Below are 15,870 nucleotides of genomic sequence, written 5' to 3'. Positions count from 1 at the left end.
GCGAGGACTGTTAGGCCTAAGATCGAAGGGCTTACCCCAAAAATGTATCCTAGTGAGGTCAAAAGCGCAACTAGCTCTTGTGCTGATATGTAACTCCATGTCATGCTCATAACAAACCCTCCTGCTAACCAAGGCAACAACCATTTCTTTGGCGGGGTTGATTTCTTCGTCGTGGCTCCTGCAATGAAACCAAGAGCTATACCGATCAAACACCCGATGAGATAAACAATCCCCGCCTCAAAACTCGTCGGTTTCCGCTTCCAATTCCATAGAAACGACAACAGAACCGGCGCAAATGTGACAGAGGCAACAGCTAATGGTTTAGACCATTTGGCTTCACTCACAACAGGAATAGTCAATATCCTTGGCAAGTTGAGAGGCAGAGTGATAACCCAAAGGACCAATCTTTTCCAGTAATAAAATCTCTGGTGATGATCATCATCATCAACAATCTGATGCTCTCCATTAACAACACCATCTTCAATCTCCTCAAGACCGTCTCTCTGCAAGATTGGTTCACTAAGACTACCACGCTTATGGATTGACTCGAGATCAGATTCAGCACCTTGATCTCCACCAAATCTCCAAGAGAGATACACAAACGCAACATAAACAGCATACAATGAACAGAACCCAAGAGCACCCCAAAAATTGATCTTTCCATAGACCAAAATCAAGGCCAAAGAACCAATCGCAGCACAGAAGAAGCAAATGTCTCTTATAAAAGCAGCTCTCTCAATCCTCACACGTCTGCTATGCAACGAAATGCTAATGATCCCAACAACAACACAGGTAACAAAACCAGAACCTCCAACAACAGTGTTGAGACCAACATCATAAGTACCCTTTGATTCTCCCATGAAAGAGACCAAACTTGCAAACAAATCAGGAGCACCATTACCAAGCGATAAAAGAGTCACGCCAGCAACAGTTGGTGACAAATTAAGCAGCTTTGAGAGACTTTCAAGAGATGAACAGAAATATTCAGAAGCTGTGTGACCCAGTAGATAGAACAAGAGAAGTAACCAGAGGAAGAGAAGAAACTGACCCAAAATTGGGAATCCTTCGAAATTACAATAGAGGAAAGAGAGGTAATCGAAGAAACCTTGACTAGCACATGGATCAATTGATTTGAGGTAAGCACACTTTGATTTGTAGTCATGAAAGTGCTTCAGGGCACTACAATCATGCTCGGATTTAGGTCTTAGGGCACTTGTATCAACAGGATTGGTGAAGAAACCCAACAGAAGACAAGAGACAACGAGGAAGAATGTGATTGTCAAGTAACCAAAACGGTTTGAAGAAAATGAAAAGCCCATCAATCAGGTAAAACCTGGAAACTCAACAAAAACGAGAAGCACCAAATCAGAACAGAGCAAACGTAGAAACAGATAAAGTTTGGTTTTTTATCAGAGAGTAAAATTGGAAAAGAAGAAATTTGGGTTTATTGTTGAGAATCTATTAATGGGTTTTCTCCATAAGAACAGATCATGAAGAAACAGATTAGATAAACACGAACTCTACGCGGAAAGAGAAAGATAAAGCACTGACCTTTTTTTAATATCTCGAAGAAGAAGAAGAAGAAAAAAAGCAAAAAGGGATCGAATTTCGAATCGAAGCTTTAAAGGAGACTAAGCGAAGAAAACACCCACAAACACACAAACACTTTAACAAGACAAACGACAGAAACCAAAAACAGAGGATTGAGAATATTTAATTTTTATAAAGAATCTGAAAAAAGTTTGTCACTTTGTCATTGCCGTTTTGGGGTTAGGGTGATTTGGGTTTTGGAAATGGCTTATGTGTCGCTTCACGATGATGTGTGCGTCATTTTCTCTTCCCATTACGTATTCGAAGAATAGGAAGACGAGGGAGGATGGTTAGCGAAAGGATACATAATAAATTTAGAAGCTTTTTCCACAAATTAAATAATAATATAAGGAGCTGACCCAGCAATTTTTTAGCAAAACAGAAATATTCCGGTTTGGTACGTAATCAATAACCGGTTTAACATTAGCTTAGAAATAAGAAACTAATTAAAAGGATGTAGTCAGTGCTAAATTAATGTTTTTTTATTCCAACAAGTAAAACTCTAATCTATAACAGTATTTTTGATATTTTATTGTTAGATAGTAGTATACTGCAATTTTTTTTTCTTATTTTTCTAATTTTATTAATTGTGAAATGTTTCTTGATTTTTAAACCACCGCCTGTTACTTCCAATTCACATAACGATAACTTGAAAATGTATTAATTAAAAAGAATAATGGCTTTCTATGAGCTTAAAATAATTTCCTTCTGTGAATGCATATAAGCTGAAAAACATCTTAATTCGAACGTATTTTAAGAAATAAATATACATCGATATAAAAATTTCAAGTAGATTGAGACACCCACGATCATAAAGAGATAGTTGCCAAAGAGAAAAGACAGAAAGATACAAGTAGAAAAAGTTAATATAAAGGAAAGCATAGTGTGACAAAGATAAAGTTAATAAGGAAATTAATAGTATACTCACACAGTCATAGAAAATAATTGTATAATGAGGTCGACTTTTATTACTAAAACAAGAATGTCGGTCGAGGGATTAGGATTTTTTTTTAAAATGCTTATTAGGATGATATTTAGGGAATTTTTTTAGCAAAATAATATTTAGGGAATTTTTCAAATAAAATTAATCGAACATGATATCAAAGATAAGGGACTTGAGTTATGACTTATGAGTGTGTGTGAATTGCAAATAGTAAACTCTAGAGCAACGCGGTCTTCAAACGCGTTTTTTTTTTTTTTGCTTTTTGATATTATTTTGTGATGAAATTCATTGCTTGAGAGCTAAGTGAGTAGAAGCGATCCATTAAAATCAACACGTACGTCCCCTTCGACGGAGAGATTTGATCTTACTTTTTTTACTCGATATAAAACCATTGATTACTTTTTAAGTTTTTCACATATTACCACAAAAAAAAAAACTAAGTTTTCACATGATGACGAGTGACGAGTTTATGGTTTACACGCATTGTCACATTCACTGATTTTTGGAACGTTAGCAATTGTATCTGACTTAGCAATTGTATTCACTGATTCTTGTGTAATGCTCTTGTACTTTGTTTCTTTGTTATTTTAGGTGTATCTCATTATTGGAGGCACTACTGTTGTATTCGGTACCAAGACGTTTTTGGATTAATGAAGGTTTAAAAAAAAAAAAAAAAAAAAAAAAAAAAAAATATGACCTTAATAATCTAAATACCTAAACACTAAACGTCTAAACCACAAATCCTTAATTTATAATTGTCTATCATTTATACTTGATTAACAGGTTTACCCTATTGTTAGTTTAGACTTTTTATATATTTTTCCTAAAAAATATCTGATATAACTCTTTTTAATTGGAGATGAAATATCTTAAAAGTGAACACTTATTCCCCATTAGACAAGAGGCTGACTCCAACAAGATAGCTCCAAAATAATTGATGATGGGCAGGAAAAGGGCGTAATTCAACCTGAACAAATTGCAAAGCACGTTTTTATACTTCAACAAAGATACAATGCATTTTTTAACTTAAAAAAAATTCAAAAAAACTACCCAAACTATTAGATCTAGGCGTAAAACTACATTGACTTAAACAAAATTAGTCAACTCTTTGTTTTCGCTCATTTAACCGACATGATAGTGACGATGTATAGATAAATGACGTCGTTTTAGTCATTTGAGTCCGTAAACTCAACCAAACGACGTCGTTTTGGTCATTTGCATTCATATACTCAATAAAACGACGCTGTTTGGCTAAGACAAAATAACACTGATATAGACAAAATGACACTTCGTTATCATCGTATTGAGTTTTATGGACTCAAATGACCAAAACAACATCACACTTTGTCACTATCGTGTCGTTTCAGTGAGCAAAAACAAACGGTTGGCTAATTTGATTAAGTCAGTGTAGTTTTACGCTCAAATATAATAATTTGGGTAGTTTTTTAGAATTTTTTTAGAATTGAGGTTGAAAAAAGCATTATATCAATAAAAACGTACCTTGCAATTTGTTCGGATGAAAATATTCACTTTTCCCGATGATGGGCATATTCATAAGATAAAAGCTTGTCATGTTAACGTCGGCCCATAATTCTTTTGATGGATCCATTGTCCAATTCGAATTTATTGATTACTGTCACGTCCCATCTTTTCGATGTTTATGGGCTCGGTTTAAAAAACCGGGTATCATACCGGTCAGGTCCGGTTATTGGACCTCGACGAACAACTAGACCTCTCTCTGAACGGGCGATCCCTCCAAAGTTACCCACCTACCTTCTTCATCTCATCTTCGATTTCGAATTTTTCATCTTTCGATTTTTACTAGTTTCGTCTCAATTCCTGTGTAGCCGACAATGAATTCCGCTTTAGATTTTGGTTTTCCGGCTACATTCCCGGTTAAATCGAGTTCTGTTGGCGGACATGGGATTCCTTCTTCTGGATTCGGTTCCCGCGTAAGATTTTGCTCTCTTCCTCCTTGTTCATCTATCAAGGTTAAATCTCTTTTCCACTTTCTCCCTCTGCTTCGCTTTTGTCCCTTTTTTCAGCTGGATTACGAAATTTCAGAATTGTGTTGTTCTGCATCTGAAATTAAGCCACTTTTTGAAATTTAAAGCTAGTTTTCCAATGGAAATCTGAATCATACAAAAATGTACTTGTCCTGACTTGTTTAATGTTGATGATGATTGTGAGTACTAGCGCTAGTAAGTATGAGTATATAGCATCTTTGTGTTGCTTCCAAAACTCCAAATCCTGTTAATTTGTAGTGTTGCTTAAGATGTAGCAAAATAGAAACTTTTCTGCAAAAGTTGAGCTATTTTCCCCATTCATGTGTACTTGTTCACAGACTTGTCTCATGATGATGGTAAATGCTTTGTTAGCGTTAGCAACTATGAGTAATGACAGATATATATTGATGCTATGACTTCAAATCATGGAAAAAGTTTAATGTTGCTTGGTTGATTATGATGTTGCACAACTCTATATTTGTTTTCGATGCTCGGATAGTCGGATTTTTGGGGAAACATTTATACATTAGGGTGATTGAGAAAGTGAAAAAAAAGAAGAAGTGAATACTATTTTCTTCTGGTTGGGTTAAAACATTATTTGCTAAGTTGAGTAAATTCTTTGAATTCATAGGCTGAGTCATGTTTAAAAAGAGACCTGCATAAGCAAAGAAGCAGTCTTGAGTCAATGTTCTGCTATGATAAACCGATACCAGAGGAAATAATCGAGGAGCCAGTCGGATTATCCATGTCAGAGAGAGAGATTGGTGATAATCAGCGTTGCACTTGTTGTGAAGCTAAAGGTGCATTGCTTTGTGCAACTTGTTCTGGAACTGGTCTATATGTAGACTCCATAATGGAGAGCCAAGGCATCATTGTTAAAGTCCGTTGCTTAGGTCAGCCTCTTATCCTACATGTTCTACTTGTTCTATGCAATTTACATTATCTTCATCTTTAACCATTTGTTGCTATTGTTTTAGGTTGTGGTGGAACTGGTAACATTATGTGCAAAAGTTGTGGCGGGCGTGGTCACGTAGGACACTAATGACTCTGAGAGTCGCTTGATTTCCAGTCATAGTTCTGTTTTACCTATTCCCCACTTTTATACGCTGTACCTTTCTCTCTTATCTTATTGTAAAATCAAAATCCTACATTTTTGAGTTCCTGTACTGATGTAATCTCTAGCTGAAACATTTACAATCTTGTAATAGAGTCCATTCATTTTCCGTTCTTATATAAAATGGTTTCCTAAGTGGCTGTGACTAAACCATAATTCTCTTTTACTGCTCTTTTCACTATTTATGCAATCAGATACAGACAACGGATCAAAGAGCAAGAATAGAAAGCAGGGAAAGGATCAGAACTGAATCATTCTCGTCTCACTTTGTATGTACATTTCCTTCTCTAGCTGCATTTTGCAATATGAAACTACTAATTGCATATTGTTTAGTCTAGCTTGCATACACGTGTAGACTAAACAAGCTCCAATCTTTAGTCTAGCTTTAAAAAGTCTAAGTGAAAAGTGAAAAAAAAGAAACCAAAGTATTTTGTTTCTGAACTAAGTGGATACCATCCGTATGTGAGCTCTCTACACGTGTGACACGTGTGTGGGCTCCCCTTCATCAACTTCCAGGACTCTATTATGCTCGACTTCTCTTTTTGCCTTTTCGATATTTTGCCGCTCAATACGGTTTGGAATCGTGTTATCAAACTTATCGCTCTGTGGATCCTCAGAATAAGCTACATAGTAACCCATCACACAAGCTTGTAGCCACGCAGATGAAACTCTCCCCTGAGAAACCACACCAACAAAAACAGGTACATAAGATTTACACAGTACAACCATATTTGATTCTCTTCCTACATTTTGATAATAAGATCTTACCACAAAGTATCCGATGATGAAAGCGTAGATAGTCAGCTCAAAGTAGTGATCCCTATCAATCAGAAGCTCCCATATTCGTGCAGTCAATGCAGAGACTGCACCAATTCCCATGGCGCTAGAGAAACAGATGGAGCTGGTGATGTCAAAATCAATCAACTGCTCAAATCCAGCGACTGTTCTAAACCTCCTCCAGGTATCACTAGACGCTTGCTTAAACCCTTTTTTGTAAGCTCCCACATGAACAAATCCATATCTATTTCCACACAAAATAATATGATTGGCAATCCAATTGCAGCCTCGAGTACTTTCATACATCTCCTGATCGTCGTCACACCTGCCTTGCAGATTAAAACCCCGAATCATTCCCCTATAGAGTACAATAAGTGGAACGAGTGTTGAACCAATACAAACAATCCCTAGCTGTTTTTTCAGAGTGACACCAAGAGCATCACATGCATTCATGACCTCATCACGCCTAAAGTATACATAAGTAGCTTTCGAAATCGCCACTTCTTGTACGTTTTTGAGAACCTGCATTGTCCAGGCAAGGCTTATCACGATGATAGAGATGAAAAGAATGTCAAGACGTGTTCTTGTAGCAGTAGCTCCACCGATTCCAGCAACCAAGAAACCAGAGTAAAAGACGCTTATGATCACTGATACAATTGCTATTGCTCTGGTTCTTGTTGGTAACATCCCTGTGGCGATTGACATCATCTTGAAGGTGAATTCATACTTGTTCCTGACGTAAAGCCCGCCATACATTTCCGTAACGATGCTATAGACAACAATAAGTGCACCTATACATAGAACAACGGGATTGGATTTGTCGTAGAGAATTAGGAAGAGCCCGACGGAGAGTGTGAGTAACGGTGAGAACCAGAACGTTGCTTTGACTGTGGCTCGTATGTTGCAGACGAAGAAGCAATTCCAGGCTACAGAGAGGATTCCGGAGACAGCAACAGAGGATAACAGAGGAGTGTACCATTTCTTGGGATGGAAGTTTGGTGTTTTGGTGCAGACGAGACCTCGTAGCGTGAGAAGGATCACGAAGATCGAGATTAGGGTTAGTTGCGTGTAGAAGATACAAGTGAAGAGGCATCGGAAGAATCTTCCGGTTAGTGTTTGTTGTTGCGGTTGCGGTTGCTGTGCGGCGGGAGGAGTTACGGGTTGCGGTTGCTGTACGACGGGAGGAGTTACGGCTTGTTCAATTTCCTGCAAAAAAGCAAGAAGATAAGAGAGATAGAGAATCAATGGTGAATCGTGGTTGAAGAATGTGAAGACACGACGCTATATAATGCCGATTTGAGAAGAAGAAGAAGAAGAAGCACCATTGAGAAAGACGAAGGTGGATCACGCACGTCACGGTTAAGGAAGACGAAGGTGAATCACGGTTTTCTTGCGACGGAAACGGTGAAGAAATTCAAAGAGACGAAGAGAAATGAAGTAGAAGAAGCGAGAGAGTAAAAGTGAAGACAGAGAAAGAAACAGACGAAGAAAGAGAGAAATGAATATATATAGACAGAGGCAAGAGAAAAGGAGAGATCTTCTTGATCTTGGTTCTTGAAATCTTCACGTGAGAAGCAAAAGGCCGTTGTTTGTTATTATGGGCAGTTCTTAAACGTCTCTCTAACTTTGATTTGAAATTGATTTAAGTCTCTCTCGCTCTCTATTTCTCGTTTTTCTCGAGTTTTTTCCTCGTATTACGTTTCTTGGTACTCAAGTTTCACATTATACTTCATCATTTGTTTGTATTTGTATTTTTAAGGCGTTCTGTATTATTATTATTTACAACTTTACAAATCAAAATCATGTATTAATATTAAATTAATTAATCTGTGTAACTTCGTTCCATTAATTTATATTTTATTTTGACTCGTTAATGTGTATTCTTCATGTATGCATGTATATTATTTTTTGGCAAAGTTCATGTATGCATTAATGCATGTAATTAATTAGTGTATATATGTAGACGAAGATAATTAAGGCTCTAATTAGTAAATAATGGATATATATTTTATTCAAATTAATGCTCTAAGATCTGGCTCTAAATGCAAGTGATGCAACATTCGCGATTGGTTTTCAGTTTTCACTGCAGTGACATTACAGTAAACCAGTTAAGTTTTATTTTTGTCTTATTTAAGTTATTTCATTGCTAAATTTAGATGAAAATGGCACTATAGTAAATATTAAAGTTTTAACAAGGGTTAATTTTCTTTCCTAAACATTGTGGACGTTATTCAAGTTTTCTCACGTGAGAAGCAATATTTTACTTTAAATATCTAGTTTTCGGAATAGTTTTACAATTGTACATAAGATCTCCTAATGAAATATTGAGATAATGACAAAGTCTATAAGAACGTCTACTTATATCTCCTACTCCTAATCTATCTACCAAATCCTACGCTATTCCTAATCTTTCTAGGTAATCCTAATAAAATCATTCTCAATCATATGAGCTAATAAGTGGTTTTACACATAACCCGATCATGAATTCTCTCAATATATTTATTAATATAAAATATTACTCCTATATATACCTTGGTAACACAAAGATCTAACTAGAAAAAAAGAAAAACTTGGCATACAAAAAAAAAAAATGAAGCAATTTTCTTGTCTTATGGTGTTGCTTTTTTTTTATTCTCTGTAGCTTTTTCTGGGAATGATTACTTCGGCTTGAGGACATTCTTCATCATAGAATGTCCTCAAGCATGAAGAATGTCCTCAAGCCGAAGTAATCATTAGGAATGTGGTGCTTCAACGATTCTACACTAACCCCAGTGTCACCGCGGCTTTACTGCGGATGAACTTCCATGATTGCCTTGTTAGGGTAAGATTTCTCTCACACCTTTAAATTAATCGAAAGTCAAGTATATCAGATGCATATTTTTAGAAAAATATCATAAACGAGTTTCATATCATTTGAGAGAAAAACGAATTTCATATCCAAAAAAAAAAAGACATTAGTTTGGGAATCTTACGGAGAATACGAAACCAAATTCTTACTGATAAAAAATGAGAGAAGCCCAACTTAATAAAGCCCAGCACTTCACATGAAAACGTAATTATTTCTTAATCGTATTAAGTTGAAACTTTGATCTTCTATCCATAGTCTTTCTGTATATATATTTATCTTAATATATTTTCTAAGATGCAATATCATTCAAATTGAAACGTATATATGTTTATAAAATCCGACAATATTGGTCAAAATATGACTAAAATCTTTTCTATTTAATTTAGTCAATTTTCTTGTACAAGGAAAGATGTATTAATTCCATACCCTCAGTTTTCTTGTAGAAACCCCCTATAAATTCCATACACACAGCCTTTCAAGTCATATCTCAATAGTAGTACAAATCCATTATACATTTTCTATCTTGTCCTCTAAAACAAAAACCAGAAAATGAATTCAAAACAAATCAAAATGATGTTCTTTTTGGTAACTCTAGTCTCAACTTTGGTTATCCGACCATCGGAAGCTCAGCAGTATGAGAAATGTTTGTCGTCAATAAATAGCGTAAAAGGATGTTATCAAGTGGTGAAAAATGAGTGGAAGAATAGCTTCAATGGTCTCACTAAGGAATGTTGCAATTTGTTGTTAAAGCTTAATGATGCGTGTTTCGTACTTCTCTTTCCCGGATTCCCTCAATTTTTTGATTATAACGTTGTATCAACTTGTGTTCACAGATTTCCCAGATTCCCTCCTTCTAAAAAAAATTGATGTGTAACCTTACGATATCGAAATAATTACAATGAATAAATTTACTTTGTTCCATCACACTATTATGTCATTATCACCACTCACCAGAGAATGCTACATATTTGGATAATGATGAATTCATACTCAGTTTTTGGTGTTTTTGTTTTCAGAAAAATAGTAATCAAAGTGGAACCCGATTTTTTTTTTTTTTTCTGTAACAGCAAACCAAAATGGTAGACTAAGCCGTAATAGTATCAATTAGAGGTGGGATCCGTTTTATAAAACTGTTTTCTTCATAAATATTATTGTTTTAAAAATATTGTTATCTAGTCAGTCTGTTTCATACCACTTTAGATAAAATGTTATGGTCCGGATCATCAAAAGGATAATTTTTGCAATAAATTTGTGGCACGTCCATAAAAAGCAGTAAACATTTCATCAGAAAGTCCAATACGAGTTTTGATCCCCCGACAATAAACTCAGCCTTTTGGGCTCTTATGGACCTTTTGGACAAACAAGACTATATTTTTTACAATAATTGTGGATGTCGGAATCCGTAATGTAGATATTTGAATTGATTACGGATCTCTAGCTTTGACAATTCGAATAACGGTCACAAGAACAATAAGAAACGAATCAGAAAGTGTGTATATTTCTTTATAAGCTCAAAATTTTTGGTCCCTTTTACAATGTCTTTGCTCTCTTATTTATAGTTACATGGCTGAGGCCCGAAGTCGTAATTCTAGCCGTAAATCGCGTCTTCATAATTGTTTCCGTTTCGAATCTTTCTTTAATGACGAATTCCACATTACTCGCCTACTCCTTATTACGCGAGATTCTTCCATTACGTTAGGCAGAATTCGAACTAAATGGGCCTATCGGTTGGGCTCCTAACAACCTGGCAGCCCATTTACTCTCCCTCGGTCTATTTATATTATGGGCCGGATCCGTTTACGGGATCCGACACCAACAATCATTTTAAGCGCTATTCTGGTAAAACTTTTTGATAAAACCAACTAGAGTAGTGTATAGTCCGAAAATGACAACTTTCCTAACAAAACTAACCCCTCTTAATTTTGATAGATAATTTTTTTTTTTTTTATGCAAAGAGATTACATGAAAGGTCACAGAAAATGGCAAATAAGTTTTAGAGAGAAGCTTAAGCGTGCAATTTGCTAGCTTGGGAGATTTTTTTTTTTTAATGTCAAAATGTTTAGATATTAAAATGTAACATAAATTCGACTAGTAAAAGAATAAAAAAATTAAATAATATGTTGTATGCGTATTTAAATTTAGGTGGTGATAGAACGAGGATACTAACATAAATTATTGTGTTATATGTCTTAATTTTCTAAAATAATGCATAAATGGTACGGGATATTGTAACATAATCAAAGCAAGTACTCCATCTGTTTCACAAAGAGTGTTATTCTAGAATTTTATTTTTGTTTCACAAAGAGTGTCATTATACATTTTCAATATGACTTTTACACTAAGTTTCCTGATTTACACTTAACTCAAAGCTATTTTTTATTAAATTTAAATCATTAATCACTTATTAAATATGGACATATATGTATAATCTAAGGTTTTCTTAATTTGTGTGAAATGTGTTAAAATTATACTATTTGTGAAAGGGAAGGAGTATAATATATATAAGGGAAGAGAATGTCACATTATTACAAGCAAATCAAATCATTAGTGTTGTGCCAGCTTCTTTACACAACTCGCCACGAAACCGACTTAGACGTAAATTTTTAAATGATATAATGAAAGCGTCAAAATAATATTCCCAAACATCATCCTTGCTTTCCTCAAGTAACAAACTTTCCTTCGTCCGCTTTTTTTTTGTTTGAACTTTGACTTCGTATATCATTCCCAAATGTTTTTCAAACATCTCTTATGAACTTTCCAAGAATATTTAAAATGAGGTTTTTTTTATTTTATAGAGTATTCGTAATTAAATATCAAATCATTTTTCGGTTACTAGGGTTACATATTCTTTTGGGGTTCAATTGCAAGAATTTTGGAGCTTCAATAATAATTAATGACTCAAGTATTTTAGAGCTCAGACACAAATATTTTAACTTTAAAATTCAGAGTTTGTGTTTCTTTATGGTATTATACTCGTTTCGTTTCCGCTTGTACTTCTTTGTTGTTTGTGTTGGGCTATAGTTTGTTTTTTTTTTTTCTCGGTTTTTTCCGCTACTTTTACCTCTATGTAATTCTGTTATAATTTTGGAAATTAAAGTAGTATAAATATGTAACATTAATATAATAAAACTAAAAAAAAATTATGAATTTTGGAATTTAGGTGCAGATAAATTTCTAAGTTATTTGGAAAAATAATTGTACTTGTAAATATGAGAATTGCAAATTTTGTCTACAGTTCATGCATTCTTACTTTTTTGATTAGTTGAAAATGATGACTACACATATCTTGTTCATATGTTCTCGATTTTTACTTTTACGATGGACGACACTAAAGTTTATGAACTGATCTTCCAAAACTCCGATGATAAAAAATGCAGTTATATGGCGACTAGTCATCGCACAATATTTCTGGCACTACTCTAAATTCATCCAAAATAAAAATGGTAACTAAATTGTGTACCTAAAACTTACGATTAAGAAATCAGAATCGGACCCTAGAGTTTAGACTATAATATATAGTATGTACCAACTTCTTTTAATTTTTGTCGATCATCATTAACGGATTAACAAATCAGTAGTTTTAACTTTTAACTATGCATGGATAGATAATTTGACGACTAAAGTAATCAGTTACCGAACCTCTGGAGTCTCTGGATAGATGACTACATGGAGCAATTGTTGTGATGTCCATATATTGAGGTATACTTAATTGGATATTTAGTCTTAATGGAAAACAAATTCATAATAATTGTTTATAGTAAAATTAAAATATTGACTCATGATTAATAGTTGTTATGTGCAATTATATGTGGTTGTTGTGCATGTGACATTAACTAATATTAAGTGAAACATATACATTTAAAGAGAACCTCTAAAACTTAAATCCATCTTTTTTCGTAAGTCCTTCAAAATATTCTCAATCGGTCAATCCTATGAAAGTCTTGTTAATAAATTAAAGTCCAAAAAATATATATTTTAGACCCAAGTGATTTTAAAGAAACCCCGGTTTAAATAATAACTATTTCATTAAATTGACTATTACATTTCTTTCAAAATCGAAATCGACAAGAAAATGAAATCGCAATAGATTACGATGACATGCAATTAATTACAATTCTACTATTATCGACTTAGCTGGATCAAATTTTCAGCATATCATATACATTGTGTATAAATTATTAAAATTACAACATGGCAATGGAATGTTACAAAGTCGCTCGCACGCCTTTGCAAACGTTTCTAAGCTTAATTATCTAAACAATAATATAACCTTTGACTTTCGCATGTATTCGGCATGAATATGAGGTGTATTAATTTTTTAGGCTCTAAATTATTTTTCGACGGTTGGTGTTCTCGTATATATATATCTTATGTTCGATCTTAAAGGACTCACAACCCTTTCCACAAGAAGTATAAACCAATACATAGAAAAAAAACTCCCAACCCCAAAAAATGATGAAGGGTGCCAAGTTTTCTTCTCTTCTTGTGCTTTTCTTTATTTTTCCAATCGCATTTGCTCAACTGAGAGTCGGGTTTTATAGCCGGTCATGCCCTCAAGCCGAGACTATCGTACGCAATCTGGTACGCCAACGGTTTGGTGTTGACCCAACCGTTACCGCCGCTTTGCTCCGTATGCATTTCCACGACTGTTTCGTTAGGGTAAGGATCTAATATACCTCAACATTTTCAAAATACTCCATGTCAATAATTTCGATTTCTTAGATTATGTTTGTCAATAGAATATTATTAATCACAAACGCAAAAAAAATTGTAATAACATGAAATGCTCTAAAAACAATAATTATTGGTTCTAAGCGAATTTCATATCATTTTATCTACTTAATCTTACCTTCAATATTTTTTTTTGTAGGGTTGCGACGCTTCTCTCCTTATTGATTCAACTACATCCGAGAAAACCGCTGGACCAAACGGAAGCGTTAGGGAATTTGACCTGATCGACCGGATTAAGGCTCAGCTAGAGGCTGCATGCCCATCCACAGTCTCATGTGCTGACATCGTCACATTAGCCACACGAGACTCTGTGTTATTAGCCGGAGGCCCGAGCTACAGAATCCCTACAGGAAGGCGCGACGGTAGAGTCTCGAACAATGTTGACGTAGGTTTACCAGGTCCAACAATCTCCGTCTCCGGAGCTGTGAGTTTCTTCACGAACAAAGGGTTGAACACGTTTGATGCTGTGGCGCTTTTGGGTGCACACACCGTTGGTCAGGGAAATTGTGGTCTCTTCAGTGACCGGATCACTAACTTCCAAGGAACCGGAAGACCCGACCCGTCCATGAATCCAGCTTTGGTAACCAGGTAATTTTAAACATGCATGGTTCAATCTTACATCCACTACCATCGAAATCATAATTAATTTGTTTCCTTGGTTTAAGAGTATAATTTTTAAAAATTTTAACTTCACTTTTTGGAATATTTACCATTAACCTATATATATATATATATATCGTATATTTATATATATATATATATATATATCCAATTATAAGTTTGAAAAGATGATATTTTCTATATTGCACAATAGTCAAAGAAAAAAAAACAGATTTTCAAATAATTAATTCCAAGATGTTTGGTTTCTTAAAACCATTAATTATTTCGGAAATATATTAGCTCCAAACCTAATCAAAATTATGTCCACGTTTTTATTGAGTTTTTTCATCTCATAAAAATATATTATGACTTCTTTTTTTTATGTGAATGTAGCCTAAGGAACACATGCAGAAACAGTGCGACGGCGGCACTAGACCAGTCGACTCCATTGAGGTTTGACAACCAATTCTTCAAACAGATCCGTAAAGGAAGAGGAGTGTTGCAGGTTGACCAACGTCTCGCATCCGACCCACAAACTCGTGGGATTGTGGCTCGGTATGCTAATAACAACGCCTTCTTCAAACGTCAGTTCGTTAGAGCAATGGTGAAGATGGGAGCCGTTGATGTGCTTACCGGTCGTAAGGGTGAGATCAGAAGGAACTGCAGGAGATTCAACTGATGAGCTCGAATCACACTACAAGTATATTGCATAAATAAGGCTTTTTATATTTTCTAATTCGTTTGTTTTGGTTGGGGGTTTATTGCAGAAATAAGGCTTTTCTTAAAGTGGATGGTTTCGATTTTTGAGAAAGATTACTATATATATATTCATAATGTTGGTCTTTATTTGGTGGATGTATCTTTAACTATACAAATATTTTGTCGTATTAAAAATATTGATATGTATCTATCATGGTTAATCATATATCTACTATATAATCATAGCAAGAGGGTGAAATTGGACTCTTTATTACAAATAAGAGATAAACAAACCAATGATGATTTGTCATGTTCAACATTGTAGTGATCTATCTATATCAATTCTAATTCACCAAAAAGCTCTCAAATTTCTTTTACTCTAAAATCTTGATTGACTACAATATAAGGTAAAACACATAAGTAATGTTTCTATCACCGTATAATTATGCCATATGATTCTTCTCAGGGGGAGCAGCTTGATTTTTTTTAAGTCATTTGATTTTTTTTTTTGGTAAAAAGGAGAGCAGCTTGATTAATATGTCATTCACGTTTCTAACTTGAT

The 15,870-nt window shown here is 34.6% G+C and overlaps 5 protein-coding genes across 5 annotated transcripts in view; 2 read left to right on the top strand and 3 right to left on the bottom strand.

Annotated features, from left to right (window-relative positions):
- The window catches only part of LOC110227581 (cation/calcium exchanger 2), a 2,237-nt gene extending 579 nt beyond the window's left edge, over positions 1–1,658 (bottom strand). Inside the window, exon 1 of the mRNA XM_021022156.1 lies at positions 1–1,658. Coding sequence (XP_020877815.1) covers positions 1–1,319 — 1,319 coding nt within the window. The 5' untranslated portion in view covers positions 1,320–1,658.
- Positions 1,659–1,770: 112 nt separating this feature from the next.
- On the bottom strand, positions 1,771–1,897 carry LOC110227580. Its single transcript, XM_021022155.1, is given in 3 exon segments — positions 1,771–1,808; positions 1,811–1,873; positions 1,876–1,897. Coding segments are annotated over 3 exon segments (123 nt in total).
- Positions 1,898–4,158: 2,261 nt separating this feature from the next.
- LOC9307853 lies at positions 4,159–5,788 on the top strand. The gene is made up of 3 exons (XM_021022144.1): positions 4,159–4,524; positions 5,171–5,432; positions 5,517–5,788. The coding sequence occupies exons 1-3, from the start codon at positions 4,387–4,389 to the stop codon at positions 5,579–5,581; spliced, it is 465 nt and encodes a 154-aa protein (XP_020877803.1). The 5' UTR covers positions 4,159–4,386; the 3' UTR covers positions 5,582–5,788.
- A 192-nt stretch (positions 5,789–5,980) lies between these two features.
- Positions 5,981–7,904, bottom strand: LOC9309924 (protein PNS1). The gene is made up of 3 exons (XM_021022127.1): positions 7,753–7,904; positions 6,422–7,636; positions 5,981–6,328 (listed from the first exon to the last, which is right to left on the bottom strand). The coding sequence occupies exons 1-3, from the start codon at positions 7,753–7,755 to the stop codon at positions 6,125–6,127; spliced, it is 1,422 nt and encodes a 473-aa protein (XP_020877786.1). The 5' UTR covers positions 7,756–7,904; the 3' UTR covers positions 5,981–6,124.
- Positions 7,905–13,577: 5,673 nt separating this feature from the next.
- On the top strand, positions 13,578–15,586 carry LOC9309923 (peroxidase 57). The gene is made up of 3 exons (XM_021022136.1): positions 13,578–13,937; positions 14,149–14,597; positions 15,003–15,586. Exons 1-3 carry the CDS (start codon positions 13,731–13,733, stop codon positions 15,286–15,288), a joined length of 942 nt encoding a protein of 313 aa, XP_020877795.1. The 5' UTR covers positions 13,578–13,730; the 3' UTR covers positions 15,289–15,586.
- The last annotated feature ends 284 nt before the right edge of the window (positions 15,587–15,870 follow it).

Source organism: Arabidopsis lyrata, assembly GCF_000004255.2.
Source record: "Arabidopsis lyrata subsp. lyrata unplaced genomic scaffold ARALYscaffold_6, whole genome shotgun sequence".
In the NCBI taxonomy this organism is placed as follows: Eukaryota; Viridiplantae; Streptophyta; class Magnoliopsida; order Brassicales; family Brassicaceae; genus Arabidopsis; species Arabidopsis lyrata.
This window is presented reverse-complemented; position numbering and strand designations above follow the sequence as displayed.